At 35.5% G+C, this 22,588-nt stretch overlaps 1 protein-coding gene across 1 annotated transcript; it reads right to left on the bottom strand.

Annotated features, from left to right (window-relative positions):
- Positions 1-2,450: 2,450 nt before the first annotated feature.
- LOC146881842 (uncharacterized) lies at positions 2,451-3,410 on the bottom strand. Its single transcript, XM_085669368.1, has 3 exons — positions 2,967-3,410; positions 2,815-2,877; positions 2,451-2,615 (listed from the first exon to the last, which is right to left on the bottom strand). The coding sequence occupies exons 1-3, from the start codon at positions 3,408-3,410 to the stop codon at positions 2,451-2,453; spliced, it is 672 nt and encodes a 223-aa protein (XP_085525494.1).
- Positions 3,411-22,588: the final 19,178 nt, after the last annotated feature.

Below are 22,588 nucleotides of genomic sequence, written 5' to 3'. Positions count from 1 at the left end.
ACTTTTAAATGGTCCGTCACCAATTTAAGCAGTAAATCCAACAAACATTTCTTCCAACAAACATTTCTTCCATGTGCAGAAGTCTAGAAGCAGTAGAGAAAATTGTCTTCATCACGTTGAAGCAATAAAAATTTAACTTGAGAAGTTGTTACCTTTGCTATTACGACAGAAAATGCATTTGTTATCGGAATTCAAAATTCGTGTCATGTTGTTTATTTAATTTAGATATTTTTCCAGGAAATTTATATTGGATTCTAATGTTTCAAACTTTGAATTACAGATATGGTTAGGACACGAGGAAATTTATCTATACGCGGTTCAAATGATGCACCCGAGAGTTCCACACAGGGTGGTACACGGAAGAGACCCACATCTTCGGCTCGTAGAAGGGGTCAGCATGAGGCTAATGTGGTTCAGGATGATATTCTTGAGAATGAGGTTTCTGACGTTTCTCGGGAGGACGAGCATGGCATTGATAACGATGGTGGAGGATTTCCTGGTGGTCCGTATGATACATCTTTATTGACCCGGTACCAGGATCATGTTGCACGCATGATGTGGGATGGTCAGGTCAGTAAGAAGTTTTTATATGGGTTTAATTTTGTTGTTGTTAAGTATTTTTATTCTTTTTTGTTTCTTTTGTTAGGATCGAGCTGTGAAAGTGGTCTCCCATATTAAAAAGGTGAAGAAATTAGGACGTCCTCACCCTTCTGTTGCACCTTTTGTCTTAGCTTCTGGATTATCGCCTCTGTGCGATATTTTATATGAATATATCGAGCTTGGGTTAGTATTGAGTTTCGTGGAGAGATGGCATCCCGAGACTAATATTTTTCATCTACCCATTGGGGAGATGACCATCACTTTAGATGACGTATGGTCACTTCTCCATCTTTCCATCAGTGGAAACTTTTGCTCCACTGAAAATCTGGAATATGAAGATTCTGTTGAGATTTTGACGACACTTCTTGGTGTTGACCGGGCCATGGCTTGTGTGGAGCTGAATCAAAGTCGGGGTGCACAGGTCTGACTTAGCTGGTTGAGAGAGTTGTATGACAGTTGTTGTGAAAACGAGCTATGGGAGTTTGCTGCACGTGCATATCTTTTGCACCTTGTAGGGTGCACGATATTTGCTAACAAAAGCGCCACCTATGTTCGTACACATTATCTCGAGCTATTTAGAGATCTCTCTACATGTCGTACATATGGTTGGGGAGTTGCTGCTCTTGTCCACTTATATGAGCAGCTAGGAGATGCCAGCTTTTCAAATACAAAGCAATCAGCTGGATATCTACCTCTTCTACAGGTACCCATTTATATAACATTTTTCTTTATTTTACTTGTTTTTAGTTTTATATGACAATGGTTAAATGAAATGTTATTTGATACAGGCTTGGATATACGAGCACTTCCCTACATTGGGAAGGAAGCAAGTACGGGATACATATGTGGAAACCGAACCCCGTGCTCTACGTTATGTCACTGGACGCGCCATTTCCGCTATAGCTGATGTTAGAGTCCAGTTGGATGGCTTGACATATGATGGGATGATTTGGAACCCATATGTAGCACATAGAGCTGCTCGACAACTTGTAACACATGGCATGTTTTCTGGCTTCCTGAGGGTTGGTACCCTCGTACACCGTCATATGTCGGAGCGTGTGTTACGACAATTTGGCTTCATGCAGCCTATTCCACGACCGCCCAGTTCGCTTCCCATGATGGACTTTGAGGCTATTGATGATCAGTGGAAAAAGCACGAGCAGTTTGTTGTACATCAAGTGGTCCAAGCACCAGCTCCTTTTTCATGTGCAGATGGATATTTGCAGTGGTTTAGGAGAGTCTCCCATCCATACATTTTACGTGGAGCTGAGGTCGACCGACCTAGCCTTGTGATTGTGCCCCGACTTCGTCAGAATTTGCCAGATGACATAACAGTTCAGAGGACGTCACCGTCATCATCTTCAAGTGGTTTATTGGTATGTTATAAATTTAGTTATTCATATTATTAGTAACTTTTAATATTTGACATTAACTTGTTATTATCACAGGGTCTCGTGAAATGCATTGTAGGCGGTCTTCAGCGGATGATAGACTATAGAGACGTTACTGAGGGCACAGTTGCTTGGGATCACACTCATGAGTTATTGCAGATGGCTCGAGATGGCGTTGAAGAGGAAGAGAGTAGAGGAGGACGTAGAGTTCGAGGTCGTCGACCATCTACGTCTGGATAGTCCATTTACTATTTATTTGTATTTGATGTTAGAATTTACATTTCTATTGAATTTTATATTAAGATATTTCATCTATATATGGTATTTTATATTAAGTTATTTAATGTTAGCAATGAGGCCAAAATATATCCGTCCCTTGGCCAAAGGAGTTAGAATTTTATATATTGGTAAAATAATTACAAACAACAACAGTCAAATACTTAATACAATCAACAAATATCAGTCTTCCATGAGATCTACATAACTACGATCCACTACGTGTAAATCTAGGAATGCTTGCATCCTATCTCTATAAAATGATGCCCAGCCTTTTGCCTTTGGGTAACAATTGCTAGATGATATGATATCCACTGTTGGTAATGGACAACCTTCTTGTAGACGAACCTGTAAATACGCAATTAGTCAATAGAGAAATAAAGTTCTTTATAAAAATAATATATATAAACATATATACCTACACAAAATGAGAACTGTAAACATGTCCGATACAAATTAGTCGATGTTGACTTTGCGAAATAGGTGGGGATGTACGAAGTGGGAATATCGTCAAATTTTGAACTGACGACAAGCACACGAGGATTACATTATACCGATTAGCAATCGCATACCCCATGTCTGGTATAGTCATCCACTTATCTCGATTAGCCTGCATATAATTTAATTAGATTATACTAAAACAAAATCATAAAAAACTTTTAATACATAAATTTCAACATTGGTGTGTAGAAGTTATACCCCTGATGGTGATTGAACTAGCAAAGACTTTCTCAGTTCTTCCAGACGATCATAGCCTCCAACTAGTGTTGCATATTCATCTCGCCATTGACTAAGTTCTTTGTATAGATCATGTCTGATTAGAGGCCACGACTCCTCACCCATACCCAACAATGCAACAATGCATCTATATCCACAATGACCATCCGCAACAACATCGACAACATCGAGTATATAAGGATGAAAAACAGGATTGAACTGTTCTACCATGTGTATAACTTTCTCTTCAATTACATGTTTGCTCTTCAGCTTGTTTTCTGTTTTTGCAACACATGTGTCTTGTCTTGAGGACTCAATAAAGGCGTCCACATGCTCAAAATATGAGGGATCACGTTTGGTTGACTTCTTTAATCTATGACTCTTAGCTGCACCTTTCGTCTTAACTTTACTCGGTGGTGGTAACATCGATGTCATGGAAGGGCAAACTATGTCAAGTAATTTATGTTTTATGGTCACTTTTCATGCAATATCAACTTCTTTGAAAAGATTAAGCAGTAGATCAACCTCCCTCTGAATAGATAATTGCCCTTCAGATTGTGAAGACGAGACATTGGAGAAGCTCAACCTAGTCCACATGACATGAATTTCTTGGAGAGGAATAATCCCAGGATCATATCGTGCTAATTCACACGCACATGGTAGACCATAAGTTTGTCTGAGAATGCAGCCACAACGACTACTATCGAATCCAATCTTCTTTAATCTTTCCAACTCTGGAGCAAGGAGTTCTAAGGCACATCGAGAAATATTTCCCACTAATCTTCTATAACTCAATGCCTTGTAAGAGTCACTGATCAGATTTATACTTCTTTCAAAAGACGCTTTAATTTCGTTATGCTACAAGATAATAACGTTGTGAATTCCATCCCAACACGAAAAGGTCTCCCATACTACTTCCAAGAACTTTCTTCAGACTCCAGTGAGCAGACTCAACCCTAGTACAATTTATACAAGGAAATCATATAAACCATTAATAAATAAATTTAATTAATAGCAAAATGCAAATATACCTGTTTGATGTTGTATTCCCCAAATGCATAACTTTGTTCGTCCATGCCTTCACAAAGAATTTCTTGTAAGGAATGATCCACGAGCCGTTAACATATTCAAAGAATACAGGCCACGGCTGGCAAACAAGCTCAAGACGATGAACACACTCGTTGAACTTTAATTCATCTTCACAGTCCATGACATTTTCGCAGGCTTGCAGTACAACATCCCATGCATCAACATAATTTACTAACATTTTGCACTTTGCTTGCACATTTTTTTGAATGTGGAAACGGCATAGAAGATGATAGCACTCAGGGAATACAATGCCGACAACATTCATTAGAGCAAGATCCCTATCAGTTACAATGACTTGTGGACCACCCTCGCACGTCATAAACAGACCTCTTAGCCTTTCAAGAGCCCAAATGAAATTATTTTGCTTTTCACTAGATAAAAATGCAAAAGCGGCTGAGAAAGTTAATCCTGTTGAGGTCACACCAACAATCTCAAGTAATGGCAACCGATATTTGTTGGTTTTATAGGTACTATCCATTAAGAACACAATATTGAATGAATTTAACAACTTCACAGCATCAGAATGGGTCCAGAACAAATCGCTAACCACATCAGATTCATCAAGACATCTACTAAAATGGATGTAGTGATCACGTTCCAACATCAACATTAACTGTTGTAACTAAGTTCTTGAACCTCTTATTAAACGTTTGTACCTATATCTTGCATTATACACTTACACTCATCTTTTTCTTTCAGAGTGAGAAGTATATTTGCAGGTTTGACTTGACTTTTAGTCATATCAACAAGCAACGACTGTTCAGTAGACTTCAACCTACCCGCATAGGGGTGACCAACTAGAGTAGATGAGACATCGTGATTATGGTAACCACAATTTACGTTCAACACGCATCCCTCCCCTTGAGAGATGGGTCTCCCTCTCAATCTAAAGGGACAATCACATTTTCTTGTCCCAGATAAACTCGGTTCTGTATCACACTTGTATTTTCTATATTTTCCACTTCTTTCACAACCTAATAATACATGGGTCTTTCTTCCTGGTTGTCCATTATATTTATCTGATCTTAGAATAATGACAACAAATCCAAGATTATAAGCAACCCCTCTAACCCACTTAATCAAATCTTCACGTGTTGGGAATATATCATCGGTTGTAAAATGAGATGTATAATCTTGTTCGCAAATATCATGAACAAAATCAGAAAAGTCTGACATGAGACTACAATTTAGTTGAGAATCCGCTTGAGAATCCAAGAAACTCAAATAACTAAAATGATGATCTTCCATAATGAACTATAATAAAAATAAAATATTTTAATACGTCAACAAACCAAGGTAACCACATAATACATAAGAATGTTAAAAAAATAATGCATAAAGAATGCAACACGTATTAGAGAAAAGAAAAGAATGCAACACGTATCAAAAATTGAAAACTGATTGCATGTCATATTCAAAACTCATTGCATGGTGATATTCAAACAGATTGCATGATTCACGTTAAAAAATTCACCAATCACACAGTATACATTCACTGATTACAAAAGCACATGGAACTTGGTGAAACAGATTACAAATTTCGTTTCACATCTTCATGAAACGGATTATGTAATCCATTTGGCGAAATAATTATACATTTTTGGGACACGGAATACGAATTCTGTTTCAAGAAAAAGAGAAACGAAATTTGAATTCCGTTTTTGGACCTATTAACTAGCAGCATTGAAGAATTTGTCTGTGAATCTGTGACTGTATAAAAACCAACGAATCCTTACATTCTTGTATCTTATGTTGTAGAAGCTAAATTGCAAGAATGGTTAGTTCAAAAAAGATCATCCAAATGGCTTCGAAGTGGTAGAAAGAGGTCACGAATTACCAAAGGAAGAGACTTCTATGGCCGTAGACTCATGAAAATGCATCATCATCAGAGTGGACGAAGGCTGAAAAGGGTCACTTTGTTGTTTACTGCATTGATAAAAAGCGATGTAGTTTTGGTACTATCATCCTCAATTGCCTTTGTGATAAATTATTATTGGTGGACGTGGGGGTGTAATTTTGTTATGAATGGAGGGCAAAGTTGGTGGAGCTTAGGAAACACCAGCCATCCATTGCCTTGTTAAAAACCTAGATTCTTCAGGCTTTGGTTCGACTTTATTTTCTTAGATTCTCGTTCTCACCAACCACAAATAGATGAAAAAAACGTTTAGGGAAAGCACAAACGGATCCCAAAACCCGTTTGAGAAAAAAACACATGGAATCGGATTGCAAATTTCGTTTCACACTTCCAGGAAACGGATTACGTAACCCGTTTCGGATAAAATTAAAATTTTGTAGGAAAAGGAATAGGAATTCCGTTTCACAAAATCGTGAAACGGGTTTTGTAATCCGTTTCAGAAAAAAATTCGCAATTTTTTTTTGAAACGGATTATAGAATCTATTTCACGATTTTGTGAAACGAAATTCGTATTCTGTTTCCCACAAAATTTTAAATTTTTCCCAAAACGGTTTATGTAATCCGTTTCGTAAATGTGTGAAACAGATGCCAAAATCTGTTTCATAAAAAATTACGTGTTGTTCTTTGAAACGGAGTGTGAAAGTTGTTTCATATGTTCTGAAATGGAATACGAATTCCGTTTCACATCATACACAGAAAAAAAAAACTTCAGCTCATATTAAGGCTCTAACCTGGACAGAACGGAAGTACCACACTTGGAGAGGATGCACGTTACTCACGATAACACCTTTCTTCAAACAACCAACAAACAAATAGATAACCTTCAACCACCACAAGCACAAACACTGAGACGAGACATTAAGAGAATAAACTTAAAAGAAATTGAATGAAAGTGATACAAACCTCCAAAGGGGACCACCACCACCGGACAATGAAAGAATGAAGCACACAAAATTGAAAGCTCAGGAGAATGAAACGAGAATGAAACAGTGAAAGGGACCACACGAAACGAGAATGAAACTGAGAAATTTTAAATGAAGGCAGAGTCAAAGAGAGACAAACGGAGAAGAAATAGTATTTGGGGGTGCAGAAGTTGGCGACGCAGTAAATGAAATTTACTGCGTCCCTACCCACTCTCAGTTGTATCTTAATGAAGGGCATTATTGTAACTTTTGGGGGGTACAAAACAAGTGTTGGAGGGGCAGGGAGAAGCGCCCTTTTAAAAATTAAAAGTTTCATCCATTAGCGAGGGCATCACCCTCTCTTTGGATTTTTTAAAAATTAATTCTCTCTTAATGAAGGTTTGACACTTTCTTTATATCATTTTTAAGAAATAGTTTTACCTTTGCAAGGGTATAGCCCTATCTATCTATTTTATTTTTCAATAATTTTCTGCTTTAAAAATTCATTTTATCTTTTTTAATAAGGGTTTTATCCTCTCTTTATATTTCTTTTTGAATTAGTTTTAGCTTAGCGAAGGTCTAACCCTCTCTATATATTATGTTTTAAAATGATATTGTACATTAATAATCTCTTTGTAGTTTTTTTTTAATTAAATAATTTTAAGCATATACTTACTATAAAATATAATAATTTAAAAAAATTAAAAATTTTATCCATTAGTGAGGGTTTGACCCTCTCTCTATTTTTTTAAAATTAATTTTACTTTAGCCGGGAGTTAGCTCTCTTTATATTAATTTTCAAAATTCGTTTTAGCTTAGCAATGGTTTAACCCTCTCTATTTATTATTTTTTAATTAGAAATTGATTTTATCTTAGAGAGAACTTTGTTCTCTTTATATTATTTTTTAAAATTAGCTTAGTGAGGGCCTAATTCTCTGTATATATTATTTTTTAAAATGATTTTTTGGTTTAGAACATTCTTTGTATTGTTTTTATAGTTCGCTAGCTTAATTCACCAGTGCAGTAAGGGCTTTTTGTCCCGGTTATTTTCCTCATTTTGTTCTGGGTCTAGAACCGAGGTATATTGGGATGAGGCCAAAAGGCACCCTTTTGGCCTAGGTTGTTGCCTGAGGCCATATAGTCCTTTTTATGCCTCAGTTGTTAACGAACCAGAGCCATAGGGTTCCTTTTCTGCCTCGGGTCAGCTAGGACCAAAGCCATAAGTTTAAAATAATTTTTTTGAATTAAAAATTTCGTAGACTCTTTGGCCTCGGTTATGGTAAGAACCGAGGCCATAGAGTGCCTTTTTACTTCGATCTTGGTAACAACCGAGGCCTATTCTACTATTTTTTTAAAATAATTTTTCTGTTTTATTGTGATTCCCACATTTAAACCTGCATATTTTTTTCATAGAGCAGCACAAACCAAGGCAAAATATTTTCTCAAACATCCACAATCCAAAAACATTTAAAAGATAATTGAAATATACACAATCCAAATACATATATCCTAATCAATACTATTGTACATTTGAATTATGAATTTTGCACATGCTATCCTACCAAACTTTATGGACTTCGCGGGAATTGGCAAAGGACTCTTGAATGTCTGCAAAATAAGACATTAAGTTAAGTTAGTATATAGAAAGACAACTTTAGTATACCAAACTTTAGAATATTGCAAAGTTATTTTTTTTATTCAAAAATATATTATTGTTTCCCAATTAGTTGTAATACAAGCACGCACAATTGTTGTCATCCATTGCATTATATAGTAACCGCACTCATATGAGTCGGTTTGTCTATTACACTACATTATATCAACAACATTAAAATCAATTAAGGAAGAAAATCAAATCAAACAATTATAAATATATGGATAGAAATATCAAACCTGGAGGGAACACCATGCAAGACATTTTGCCTTAGCCGTTGATCTCCTTAACAACAAGTTATGTCCAATAATTGAACTATGATAAAGGGAATAAGTTAGGATACTTTTATATAACATGCCATTTTCATAAGATTGAGATTAGGTTTCTTATCAATCTATCACTTGTCTAAGATGGTTGGTGGGAGGGCGGTGCAAAAAGCAAAACCACACAGCAAGGTTCTCCCTTAGGGAGACCACAAGTAATTGTCGATGACGTTTGAGAAGAAAATAAATTCATTGTTATGCATTAAAATGGCATATTATATTCATAAGTTAACAAAAATGACTTACCCAGCAACATAAGGGACAAAATAAATTTCTTTTCCGCGTTGAAAGCATCCAATCACATATGATTGGATGTCATCAAACTTGTTGCCTTCATGAGTGAGTTAGGGGTCTACAAACCCATATACATCATTCAGACCCATAGTTTCAGTGACACTAGATACCTAAACATAAAATTGATTTGATATAAGTAAATAGATAAATATATCATATAACTATATATAATGACTGAAAGACTTACATCATCCATAACTGAATAATGGTAATATTCAATTCCTCTTGTCCCATGCAAGCTCCAAGACATCTCGGGAATGCAAGTAAACTGGGATGTCAAGATCTCTCCCAAAAATGTTAGCATCCCAAGGAACCTGCATCAGCTTATAAGCTATGATTTCTGCAAGTTAGAACAGTGCACCAAGAGGATCGTCCAAAGAGAGAAGAATCTTCTTTGATTGAGATTTTTCCTATATTGATGCAATTTCAGTTAAAATGAAATATAATTTAAGTTTGAATATAATAAACATGTAAACTTAAAAGTGTAGTATATTGGTGGTTTAAGAGTATGTACCGGGGGTCAGTAACAACCAAATCTCTAGGCCAAGTGAGGAAACACTGGAATGCCTGTGCCACAGTATATACCTCATTTGTTGGCACAGGAACTAAAGCAAACGGCATGAGAACCTCCTCTACTGTGACCTTAACCTCATCCTCTGATAACTCCTTGACATGAAGAACTATGGTTCCTTCAAATACTTTTCCACGAGCCACTAATGTCTTCTCTGTACCATCCTAAATATATAGCTGGCATGGATGAGTGTCATCCATGTCATCCCCGGGTGGAGTTGAACAACTCCCCTTTCTGCTTCTATTTGTTACAGTCAACGATTTATTAATGTTATTCAATTACTTTATTAAATATCATTTATTCAATTCATAACTTATAGAAAACAAATTTACCCGTGGGAGGCACAAATGGGTCCAGTTCTGGCGGAGGATCCACTGGCGAACGAATGTCATAATGCTCAAATTGGCGCATAAGTTCTTCTCTCACCTGTGTAGTGATCATTTCCTTCATTCTTTGCTCATAATCAGCATTATGACTACATGAAGACTGACGAGAGGAGGAACGAAAAAATTGGTATATGCCGATTCCTGATCCAGCACCATGCACACGTCCAGGGTGATCAGGTCGTCCACTTGCAGCAACAAGTATGTCATGACGACCTTCTGGAATGAATTCTCCTTAGGAGGTCTGCTCAACCAATGAATCCTACAATGTAAAAAAAAAATTATAAAAAATGAACGAGCTATTAAGATAAGAATTGTATCTTACAATTTTCTCAAAGATTTCTCATGCAAATTCAGAAGTGTAGTTGCCCGATGTGCGTAGATGGGCTAATTTCCACTTTTGATGACGTGATGGTGGTGAAGGAGGCTCAGTATCTTCAACCTCAGAAGGTGGGGGCCTAAATTTTTTCTTTTCTGAAATTATCTTCTCTTCAAGTTTTCTATACCCACCATGAGATAATATGTGCAAGTTTTTATTTTGACCACTTATGCTTTGAGCCTTTTTTCTCTTTACCTATAACATATAAAACCCACTTTATGAATTAGTTAAAATTTTGCATAATTATCAATTGTGCTATTGATGATTTCAAATAAACATACCTATAATCGCTTAGTTGTTCGAAGCTCAAGAAACTGACGTTATGTGTCTTCATCAATCCAAGTGTATTTCAACAATGGATTTTCATCCTTTTTAGATCCAAAGACATACCTAGACGTCAACTTGGTCTTAAAACCACGAAATTTCTCAGCCACTGATGACAAACATTTTTGTTTAAGCGTCGCCACATTTGGAATATCAAATGTTAGCTGCAATATAGAAAATGTCATCAACAATATTTATCATATTATCAACAAAATCAAAGTATAACGTTAATAACATTAATATTAGTTACCAATAAATCTTGCCATATTATTTCCCGATCAACTTCAGTGACATGATCAAAAAATGGCGTAAGGATTGATATTCTCTCTCGTGCCAACATTCCTAAATAGCTTTTGAAGACGTCTGCATAACGACCATTATGCATTCCAATGTCGACGTTAATATCAACATGTGTTTTCTGACCTTTAGCTCTTCTAATTAAGAGCTATCTCAACCCTATCTCAACCTAGTGGCTCATCTGGTGGGTCTCTTAGTAGGTGCTTCATCCTTTGATGAAGTATGATGTTTAGCCATGTATCTGTGAAATGAAAACATAAAAAAACATTAATAAGCAACATATAAAATAACATATAAAACATTATTTAACAAAACCCCTAAATTTTAACAAGAACATGAAATTCATACATAAAGTTATTGATTGGTCATATGTATATTCCTTCATCGTGATCTTCTCAAATTGCATGTACATCATCAACTAGATGGATTTCATTAACATTTACCGTTCTTCTAAATGAGTGAGTGATAACAATATTACGATAACTCAGATTCTCTTCATTAGGATCAATCTATTTTTTTTCCATGAAGAGCGACAAACCAATGTTCAGACGCAGGATCTTTAACATAGAAAACTTGATATGCTTGTTGTGCCATGATAAATGGCTCGTCTCGATAACCCACCTTTTGAAAATCAACTAGAGTCATTTCTGATTCATCTATTTTGACACGACTCTTATTGTCAATTCACTTACATTTGAATAGTGGAATAGTAAACATGGTATAATCAACCTCCCATCTCTTGCATTACACCATAGTATGCCATTGATCCTACTACGGGATTTTGATCTTTAGATGTAGAAAATTGTAGCGACTCAACTTCAAGACTGGCTCCACTATTTTGTACTGTGCTTTTATCATCTAGAGACTTCGTATAAAATGTGCAATTATTGATTTTATAACCTGTACAACAAATGGCATCAAATTTCAACCCATTCGCTAACCACATCAAAGTCTCAAAATATTGCAAATCTTTCAAAACCTCATATTTAAACCAAGACATGAATGTTCTATTATGCTCCATCAAATGCAATTTTTCTAATTGTCTTGGATTGTTCTCTTTCACAATGACTTTGTGTGCAGATAAGTAATGCATTACCTCATCTGTGTTGTTCAATATGTATAGGTGTGCTTGCATCAACTCTTCGTGATCTTTGCTAACCACACTCACACGTCGAATGCTGTTACTTATAGAACACCTATTCAACCATGATCTCTAGCTGACACAAGATGATAACAATCTCAGCTTGAAGTTCATCTAACTTTAAAGGATCAATGACTTTGCTACAAATTGAAGAGAAGAATGCACACAAACATGTTATAGTTTGTCTAACATTTTTGGGTAAAATTCCTCGAATAGCTATAGGTAACAATTATTGCTTTAAGATGTGGCAATCGTGAGACTTTAGGCCAAAAAGCTTCAAGTCTTGCATGGACACTAAACTATGAATATTTGAAGAGTATCCTTGAGATACCTTGACACTCTTTAAACATAAGCAAAAACTTATCTTCTCTTGTCTGGACATAGTGTAACATGAAAGGGGCAAATAAGTACGCCTACCAACCTCCTTTGGTGCCAAATCTTCTCGGATCTTCATTTCAACCAAATCCAAATGAGCATTTAATCCATCTTTTGTCTTTCCCTGAATGTTAAGTAGTGTACCAATAAAGCTATCACACACATTCTTCTCTACATGCATGGCATTATGCAATGTCTAACTTGTAACTTTGACCAATATGGAACATCAAAGAATATTGATTTTTTCTTCCAAGGGCTCGATACAGATGACTTCTTGGGCGTTTTACCAAATACATGATGTACTTTATTAACTTTTTCATGAATTTGAATGCCAGTTAATGGAGTTGGTGTTTTTTCATTCTCTTGATATCCATTGAATGCTTTCTTTAACCTTCGATAAGGATGATTAGCTTGTAAAAACCTTCGATGGCATAGATACACTGTCTTCCTCCCATTTTTCAACTGATGAGATGTAGTGCTTTCTTCACATAAAGAACAAGCTTTATGACCCTTGACACTGTACCCCGACAAATTACCATAAGTTGGAAAGTCATTAATGGTGCAAAATAACATTGCATGCATCATGAAAATTTCATAAGCCACAACATCAAACACTTCAACATCATCAACCCACAACAACTTCAAGTCTTCAACTAGAGGATTGAGATATACATCTATGTCATTTCCAGGCTGCTTTGGACCAGATATCATCATAGACAACATCATGTATTTTCTCTTCATGCACAATCCAAGAGATAAGTTGTAAATGAATAATATAACAGGCCAACAATTGTGGTTTGTACTTAAATTACCAAATGGATTCATTCCATCGGTAGCTAAGCCAAAATGAATATTTCTACATTCTTCACCGAACTTAGGAAATTTATGATCAATATTTTTCCATTGCATTGAATCAGCTGGATGACGAAGGAGTTCATCACATCTTCTCTCAGTTGCATGCCATCTAAGGTTTTTAGCGTCTTTAGGATTTGCAAACAAACGCTTAAGTCTAGGCACGATTGGAAGGTACCAGACTACTTTCAAAGCAGAACCTTCCTTCTCTATTTGACCACTATCTTCACTATTTCTTTTCTGCTTGTACCGTGATGACCCACACTTTGGACATTTTTTCAAATCTTCAAATTCTTTTCTGTATAATATGCAATCATTATGACATGTGTGTATCCTTTTATACTCCATACCCATCGGACAAAGAATTTTCTTAGCGTCATAGTTTCGAGTGGGTAGAGTATTTCCTTCGGGAAGCATTTCATTCAAGAGCACGAGCAATTTTGTGAAGCTTTTATCTGTCCAACCATTGGTCGCTTTTAAATTCATAAGTCTTAAAACCGCTGATAATCGCGTGAACTTAGTTGAACCGACATACAACGGAGTTTCCGCAAAAGTAGACATCGTCTCATACACATGCGCTTGTGGAAAAGCTTTTATGCCAATATCTCGTATCATGTCCTCCATATTGTCTTCTTCTACTCGCTCTTCATATCGCTCTTCCCGTCGCTCTTTCATGGTGGAATCGACAACATGTTCAGTTCGAGAAACAGTTGGAAAGTGTATTAATTCGCCGTGCCATTTCCATAATGTATAACTTCTAAGGAAACCATGACAAATAAGATGTTCCCTAACTTGAGTTGCATTCAATTTTCTCTCATTCAAACAGTTGACACAAGGACATCTGAACTTCACCTCATCATCACTTTTACCCTCATAACGTTGCGCAAATTTTATAAATTCTTTTACTTCATTCTCATACTCAGCGCTGATACATGGTAAATTAATCCAATCTCGATCCATACTGAAATTGCGTGAACAATTTCACTAATCTTTGAATCAATGCTCATGTCGTAATCAAGGTGTGACCCTATCCTATTTAAGAAGATTCACTTTCTTTATTTTATTGGTACATATTACTTTTAAAATACATATCTTAAATTTCACAAAATTTTGCCAGCATTTCGCATTGGTCTTCAGGATACACAAAATGAAAGTGATTATAAACCAGAATCAAATATGCACCTAAAGATCAATACAAAACACAATTGACAAATATTCATGTATTTTAAGATATGTATTTTAATATATATATATATATATATATATATATATATATATATATATATATATATATATATATACACACACACACACACTAATAATCTACTAGAAAGTGATTAATCTTCTTAAACTGTTCAATTGGACAATTCAAGATTCATTACATTTAAATTATTAGTATTGTATCCCCTTATATTAATTTAAAAAAATAAAAATGTAGTTTTTTCAAAATGAAAACTCAAGGACAATACATAATTTTCGTATTGAATCTCAAACGGGAAACTAAGACTAACTCACACTATAAGAAAATCAAACAACATATTTAAACAAAAAATTAACCACAAATATAAAGCAATTTAGAAAGCAATTTAGAAAGGAACCTGAGAGCATGAAAGTTGAATAACAATATAGAACCGAGATCAAAGAAGATGCACAATTGAGAATTCAAAAATCTACAATGCAAGAGTACCTAATCATGAAACATGAAACCATAAAACTCAAACTATTACAATTCATAAGAGAAAGAAAAATCAAAGCAACATAAATGAACCAAAACGACAAAAAAAAACAACAAAACGCGAAGGGAAACCAATTTTTTGAACTCATCGGGAGCGAGAGACAAAGATTTAATCGACGACGCGCTACGGTTCATGGTGGATACTGGTCGGTGACGGAGGCGGAGCGTGGTGGAGGTGGTAGCGAAGTTTGCGTAGAGTTTTCGAACTCACCCGTAGCAGGAGGTGATTTGCAATCGGTGAACCTGAACAGCGCGACGGAGGCGGCGACGCATGACTATTGACGGCAAATTCTGGTCGGCGACGGAGGCGAAGCGTTGTGGTGGTGGCAAAGCAGAGAAATTCGAGCAGAGAGAATAGAGTTGGGGAGACGATGTATAGTAGTTAGGGTTCGCGAATTGGGAACTTTAACAGACTTTATGGCCTCAGTTCAATTAATAACCGAGGCCTAAAGCCCCATTTATTGCCTCGGTCCTTAAAGACTCGAGGCCAAAAGCTTGATGCTGGTGGCATTTTTGAAAATTTGAAAACTAGACTGCCTTATATACTTCGGTTCAGTTGGAACCGAGGCCTAAAGCCCCCTTTATTGCCTCGGTCTTTAAAGACTCGAGGCCAAACGTCCTAATGCTGGTGGCTTTTTGAAAATTTGAAAACTGGGATGCCTTTTATGCTTCGATTCAATTGTAATTGAGGCCTAAATTCCATTTACTACACCGATTTTCAGAAACCCGAGGCAATATAGTTGGACGAAATTGCAAAAATGTCACCGCCTCCTTGTAGGCTTCGGTTCAACTGCAATTGAGGCCTATAAGACGAAGTAAAATGTCAAATTTGCACTAGTGTATTAAGCCATAATGATGATAGTGTTTATTTATGTTTTTTATCTTTGTCTTTATATATATATATGTATATATATATATATATTAAGAGATTTGAAAGTTGGAAAAGTAAATAATAATATTTTTAATTTTGTTACTTTGGATTCTGAATCAATAATATAGTAAATTAGTAAATTAATAATATCAAATGACAAAAAAACCAACATGAGACATTCCCAGCAAAATAAATATGGCTAAAATTGTAAAATTTCTAGTATGTAAAATTACTACTATACTCTTTTTCTTATATTATAATAGATAATATATTTTAAATTCGTGTCTATTTACAAGTTGATGTTGTTTTTTGTGTGTTACTTTATATTAGTATAAATATATATTATATTAAAAGTGATTTTGAGGTTGAGAAGAATAATAATATTTTTAATTTTATAATTAAGTTTTGAATAAAATAAAAGTAAATCGATTTAGAAATTCAATGTCTCTAAAAATTGTAAAAATAAGAAAGATAGAGCATGTGTAAAAATATAGAGTAGACTCATTGAAAATAATTTTATGTAGAATATACAAATCAATGTATCAAGAAACTTATCTATTGTGTATTGTTAGACTTATTTAAAAAGTGCATCAATAGACATGCCTAGTATGTGTTGTTAGACTCGTCAAATCAATATATATTGCCACATTCGTCTAATGTGTATTGTTAGACTCATCTAATCATTGTATTTAAAGACTCATCTAATGTGTATTTTAAGACTCGTCTTATCTAACAATAAAATAATGAATAAAGTTATTTGATATGTATTAATACAAATAGACTCTTCTAATTAATGTTGGAATGACTCGTCTCGTCTTGTATTTTGTTGATATACTTTTCTATAGAGTTGGGAAAGTTAAGGTAAATGCAATAGAAGTGCTCACTTAAGATGAAGTAAAATTATGGAGGTATGTAACTAATAAATATTCAAAGTTTCGACTTTTATATCCCGGATGGTGTCTCCACTCAAATATCGTGCATTAAATCAATATGATGTAGAGTTTGAGGGTTATACATGAATGTTTCCTAGTAATTAAAATTATGACTAACATATGATGTTTATTACAAATATGGATGTGGAAAATAGAAATAGGAATGTATCACTACAAAAATTATGAATTTTAACGGGGTTCATTAAGAGAGGTTAGAATAACCTCAAGAAATTTATGCTCATGTCGAAGGATTCTTGAACCCTTGACAATGTTTTTAAATGAATCGCGAAAAAAATTTATTTTTGTCTGACACTTTAACAATCCCACTTTTCTCACTTATATATTCCATTCTCATCTCTTACTCATGAACTAACACAATCCACACTTTGTGCTTAATCTTTACTTTATTTCTACTTCATCTCTAAGTCTCACAATTAAAAAAGTTTTCATTTGTCCTCTCTTAATCTAAAAAAAATATTTCGTTGGCTTCAAATTTCTCAATCTCTTAATTGCTCAATTGTAGCTCTTAATTTCGTTCGCTTCTGTTTCTTTTTTTGATCTTCATTGGTCAATGGCAACTTCGAATTGATAATGACTTTCAATTTTTTTTCATTTTCATGTTAATTTTTCATTTTCCTCTTTCATCCAAATTTGTTTTGTGTTGTGTGATTGCAGGTTAAGTTGTTCTGGTTGGTGCATTGCAGGTTTTGTGTGTTCGTAGTTCGTGTGTTCGTAGTTCGTCAACTTCAAATTGGTAATGGCTTTCATTTTTTATTTTCACTTTCATGTTAATTTCTCACTTTTCCTCTTTCATCCAAATTTTTTCTACATTGTGCGAGTGGCTCTGGATTGTGCATTGTAGATTCATGTGTTCGTAGTTCGTGTGTTCTTATTTCCAGGTTCATGTGTTCATAGTTGGTGTCAGGTTCGTTGCAACTTTAGTTTATATTAATTAAAAAATTTGATTCAACTAATTATTTAATGAAAAAAAGGAAGTCATGGCACCAAAATATTTAAAATAAAAAATTAAGGTGAAATATAGTTTTAGATTAAACATCATAAGATTTGTTCCTATTTCAATTTTCTTGTTCATTCTTGGTGTTTTTGTTCATATTAAGTTTCTAGCAAAAAGAATTGCAGTATATCATTTTCTTTCTTTCATGGTATATTTTCTTCTCTTAGTAATGCTTTGAACTATAACCCTACAAATACATGATGCCCTTGAAGTTTGCAAGAACATAATATAGTTTACATTAGTTTGAAAGAAAAGTACAATTCTTTATTTTCTTGCATTAGTATGTAACTTTCATCCACATTTAGTGCAGGGTTGTAAGGTTGTTAGCCATTTGCAGGGTTAAAGAGCTTAAGGTTTTGAAAATCTGGACTAAGAAGAGTATTCGAGTTATTGTTGTAACTGATGGTGAGCGAATTTTGGGACTTGGGTATCTTGGATGTCAGGTATACACGTAGGGAAATTGAACTTCTTAATTTACACAAACAAAATACTTTTAAAGTTTCAATGAAGAAGAAAACACAAACAAAATTTTAAGATTTAAGAGATTAGTATACATTGAGTGACAAATAACATTTAAGCTTTTCGGATAATACACCTCATATTTCTTTGATTTTCTTCTTGTACTAAACCAAAAGTGTAGGTTGGTTTTCATATATTGTTAAGTGTTCCAATACATTTTGAAGACCCGACTTGAGAATGACAAAATAAGCTTTTAAAAGACTTTCTAATTTGAATTAATTCTGGCATCAACCATCATATTGTGACTTTGTAATTTGCAAGACCTATCACCTTAGCTTAAAGTCTTATGCCTAGTAAATGCAATCAAATATAATATATTGTTCTAATTTCTTTCTTTGTGTGTAGATTAAACTATTTTTCTAAACAAACTTTCTCTAAAATATTGTAAAGATTTTGATTATGTTAGTATGCTACCAAGTCACTAAGCTTTTGATTTTAGCACAGGGTTGAAGTGCATGATAGTTTCTTCCTTGCTTTAAGTTTGATAAATCAATTGTTAATAATTTCTGAAACTTGATTTGTCAAACTTAAAGTTGAGTTGAATTTTGGCCATTCCCACTGAGAGTGTAAGCATGCTATCTTTTATGCTTCATTTATAAATTGTAAATAATGCTTATTGTTTTCTTTTTTTATATGTATGGGATCTAGGAAATTTGGATTATGCACTCACATGAGATACAAAATGGGCATGTTGTTACACGATGTGATTTGAAATATCTTGTTCCTGGTTAAATATTTAGTTTTATGTTGTAGCTTGGTTATGAAGAACCTTACTTATCTCTTATATGTAGTAGTACAAACGTTTTTCTTTTCTTCATCTTATGAATCAGAAAGGATATTTGTGGGCTTCTTTGTTTACGTCTTGTTACTTTTTTTTTCATTTTGTTTTACATATTTATTAATTTAGATGAACTCTACTATGGTTTACTGATTACATATTCATTTATACAACTATAACTTGGACAGTACTGAGGAAGAAAAAGATGCTATAAGAACTCAAAATAGGTAAAGTATATATAATGGTCCACCACAATTTTGTAGTTTTTAAAACTTTTATTTTGTGTGTACTTCCCTCATCACTTTTTTAGTTTAATTCTAAATTTTTAAATGTAGAAAAGAGTATGAGAAATTTCGCAAACAGTGTTGACAATTGCTAAAGCACAATAATAGGAGCTTTAAGTTAAATGAAATAGGGGAACTCATTTATGAAGGGGATGGTGGAAGTATTATTCAAGATTATGGTTCTCCTAGTTTAGAAGATGTAACAAGTGCATGAGAATCTCTTTCCAGTGAAGTGTAAGTATTATTCATGATTGCTTCATATTTTGTTTCCATAGTCAAGAGTAAGTGCTTAAGCTAATTCACAACTTCCCAAAATAGGAGGAGAACAAAATCTTGGAGAAAAAGCATCACCCAAAGATTTTAGAAGTTGAAAAGCTTAGCCAAAACATACAAGAGCTTGAGGAAGTTATTAGCTACTGCTAATGTTGTTTGTGACTATCAACGACAAACTTCTGAAATGCAACTAGGCACGTTGTCCTAAGGAGTTATTGGAATAACTTAGTGTTAGTTGCAATGACTTATTGATTGATCTATGTTGTTCATTGGTTCTGCATATTTTTTTAGGAAGAGAAGAGGAAATTGGAGATCATATGGTTCTATTCTCACAAGCACAATTCTACTCTTTCTCTAAACCATACACATTTTTCACTCTTAAAAGTTACATTAAATATTGTGCAATAAATTTCTATCATAAGTGTACGTCCTTGCATATGTGTAGGCAAAGATTCAACGGTTGAAAGACAAGCTAGCTACATCAAAGAAAACAACTAAGGCAGAGTCATAATTAAAGGTATTTATCCAACTTTTTTTGTGTAAAGCCCTCTTATTTCAGCCCCAATCTTTAAGGGTTGCCCTAAGGTCTAATGGGCCAAAGGGTTGACCCATAGGGAGCTAAATGACCCAAACCTGCCCTAACCCACCCATTCGTCTCATTTCAGAAAAACAATTCTCCCTTACTCCCTCTTTGAGCAGCGGTGAAGCTCTGCTAGGGTTCAGCCATTATTTCTCATCAAGTGAGCTCAGATTGGTTTTCTACTCTTCGTAAGTCAGCTTCCAATTCATGCTCTTGCTCCATTCTGTTCATTCTTCGTAGTTCCAACTTGGGTTTGTCTTAATGAACTCATTTTAAGCTCGTTCCATTGTTTTCCAGCTCTCGAAGTTATTGCTTGAGCTATTGTTCGTCACGGTTCGGGTGTCGACGTTGTTTGCTAACCCTTTCCATGTAAGGAAAGTTAGGGTTTTGAGTTTTAAGTATGTTTGGCCTATTTTTTTTAGTATGCTTAGTGTTGTATGGATTGTATGTCGTTGTGAATATGTGGGATATCTTGTGTGGTTAGTTGGATGCGAAAATATGACTGCTACAGGTGAGAACAAGGGCGAGTACTGATAATCTCACCCAAGTGAGCCAGGCTCGCCTAAGCAAGACTGGTAGAGGCTCGCCCAGGAATTCTGTGCGAACTATCGCCCAAGCGGGAAGTCCTACTTTTGAGCAAGAGAATGTCTCGCTCAGGCGAGGACAGCTCCCCTAAGCGAGCTAGTGCGAATGACCCCTGTTCTAGATTATTGAGCTCTCGCCTAGGCAAAGGGAGCTCGCTTGAGCGAGCACCTACTGCCTGAGCGAGAGTTTGACAAGGACGCGTCCTTGCTCTGTGGTCGGGACGTCATTCCATGGCCCCAGTTAGTGGGAGTCCATGGTGGTGCCCCATTTATATAATTTGGTAAGGATTCAAGGTAAGGTTGTATCCTTACACTCTACGAGGTCAGTTAATCTCACATAGAGCAGACTGACTCTGGTGGTGAGAGTAGTAGGAGGCCTGTAACTCATTAAGGGCTAACCTTGTGTGTGGGGGATTGAAACATTGTAACACTTGTAACACTTAGCTCGGGGGTGAGCAGAATAATCCACCGCAAGTGCAAGCATCCGCTGAATCCGACTAGATTATATGTATCCGGATGAGTCGAGTCAGAGTTTAGTGTATTGTTTGAGAAATCATAACATGTTTGGATGATATATCTATACTACTTGGATTGTGTAATAGCATGTGACTCCTTGATAAACTGTTTCTACTCTAGTTTACCCTATTTGCTTGTTTGGTTGTCTTGGATGTGGTTCTTCTCCTTTTGCGATGATCATCAATTTATTGAGATGAGCAGACGCGAGAGGCACTCGAGGTCAACAGGGAAGGGATGATTCTGCTGCGTAGTATGCTTGGACTGATTCTACTGTATTGAGGTCTTATGATAGGGCTATGGCCCATGTATTTACTTGACTTTTAAATTAAATTTTGGTGCATTGTTAAACTCTGTATTTTGGTTAGTTTTAGCGTCATTGTGTGCCTTGAGTATTGTAAGGGGTTGTGCTTATTGATTAAATGGGACGTTATATTTTGCCCTCCAAGTATGCATCTAGAGCAACTTTTAACATGTTATCACTAGTGCATAATGGGTCTTTTACAGCGCCCTATATGTCGTGGTTCATCTACAAACGAGGCATATGAAGACGCAATGGCACTTTTGTCATTTTTTCGAACTTTTATGTCTCGGTTGTGGCCATTTTTTTGAAGTGGCCATTTTTCTTTCTTCCATTTTCAAACGCCATTGTTGTAGAACGCAAAGGTTCCTTCTTCCACAAAGTTGCAGTTTCGTCTCTTCACCACCGGTCCGCTGTTGAACGGGCCTCTTCCATCGCGCGGGCCTCCTCCATTGTTGTCGTCGCAGAGGATGCGAAGCCGCCTCCATTGTCATCATTCAATCCCGCTTGTAGGTATGTGCTTCTCCTTTTTCAAATCGTAAAACTCTCCTGTGGGTTTCAAACGTCGATATATGTGTTGAAGTCGCGATTTGGCTCACGGTAGTTAGTCGTGGGATGTTTCACGTTTTTTGTTCAGATATGGTGGTGAAGAAAGGTTGTTTTGCGTCGCTGGCGAGATGAATGAAGGCGTCATGAAGTTGTTCCGCGCGTGTTGCGGTT

Source organism: Vigna unguiculata, chromosome 11 (assembly GCF_037176805.1).
Source record: "Vigna unguiculata cultivar grain cowpea cultivar isolate G323 ecotype 2 chromosome 11, ASM3717680v1, whole genome shotgun sequence".
Taxonomy (NCBI): Eukaryota; Viridiplantae; Streptophyta; class Magnoliopsida; order Fabales; family Fabaceae; genus Vigna; species Vigna unguiculata.
Note: the sequence above shows the minus strand (reverse complement) of the source record. Positions and strands in the feature narration are given on the sequence as shown.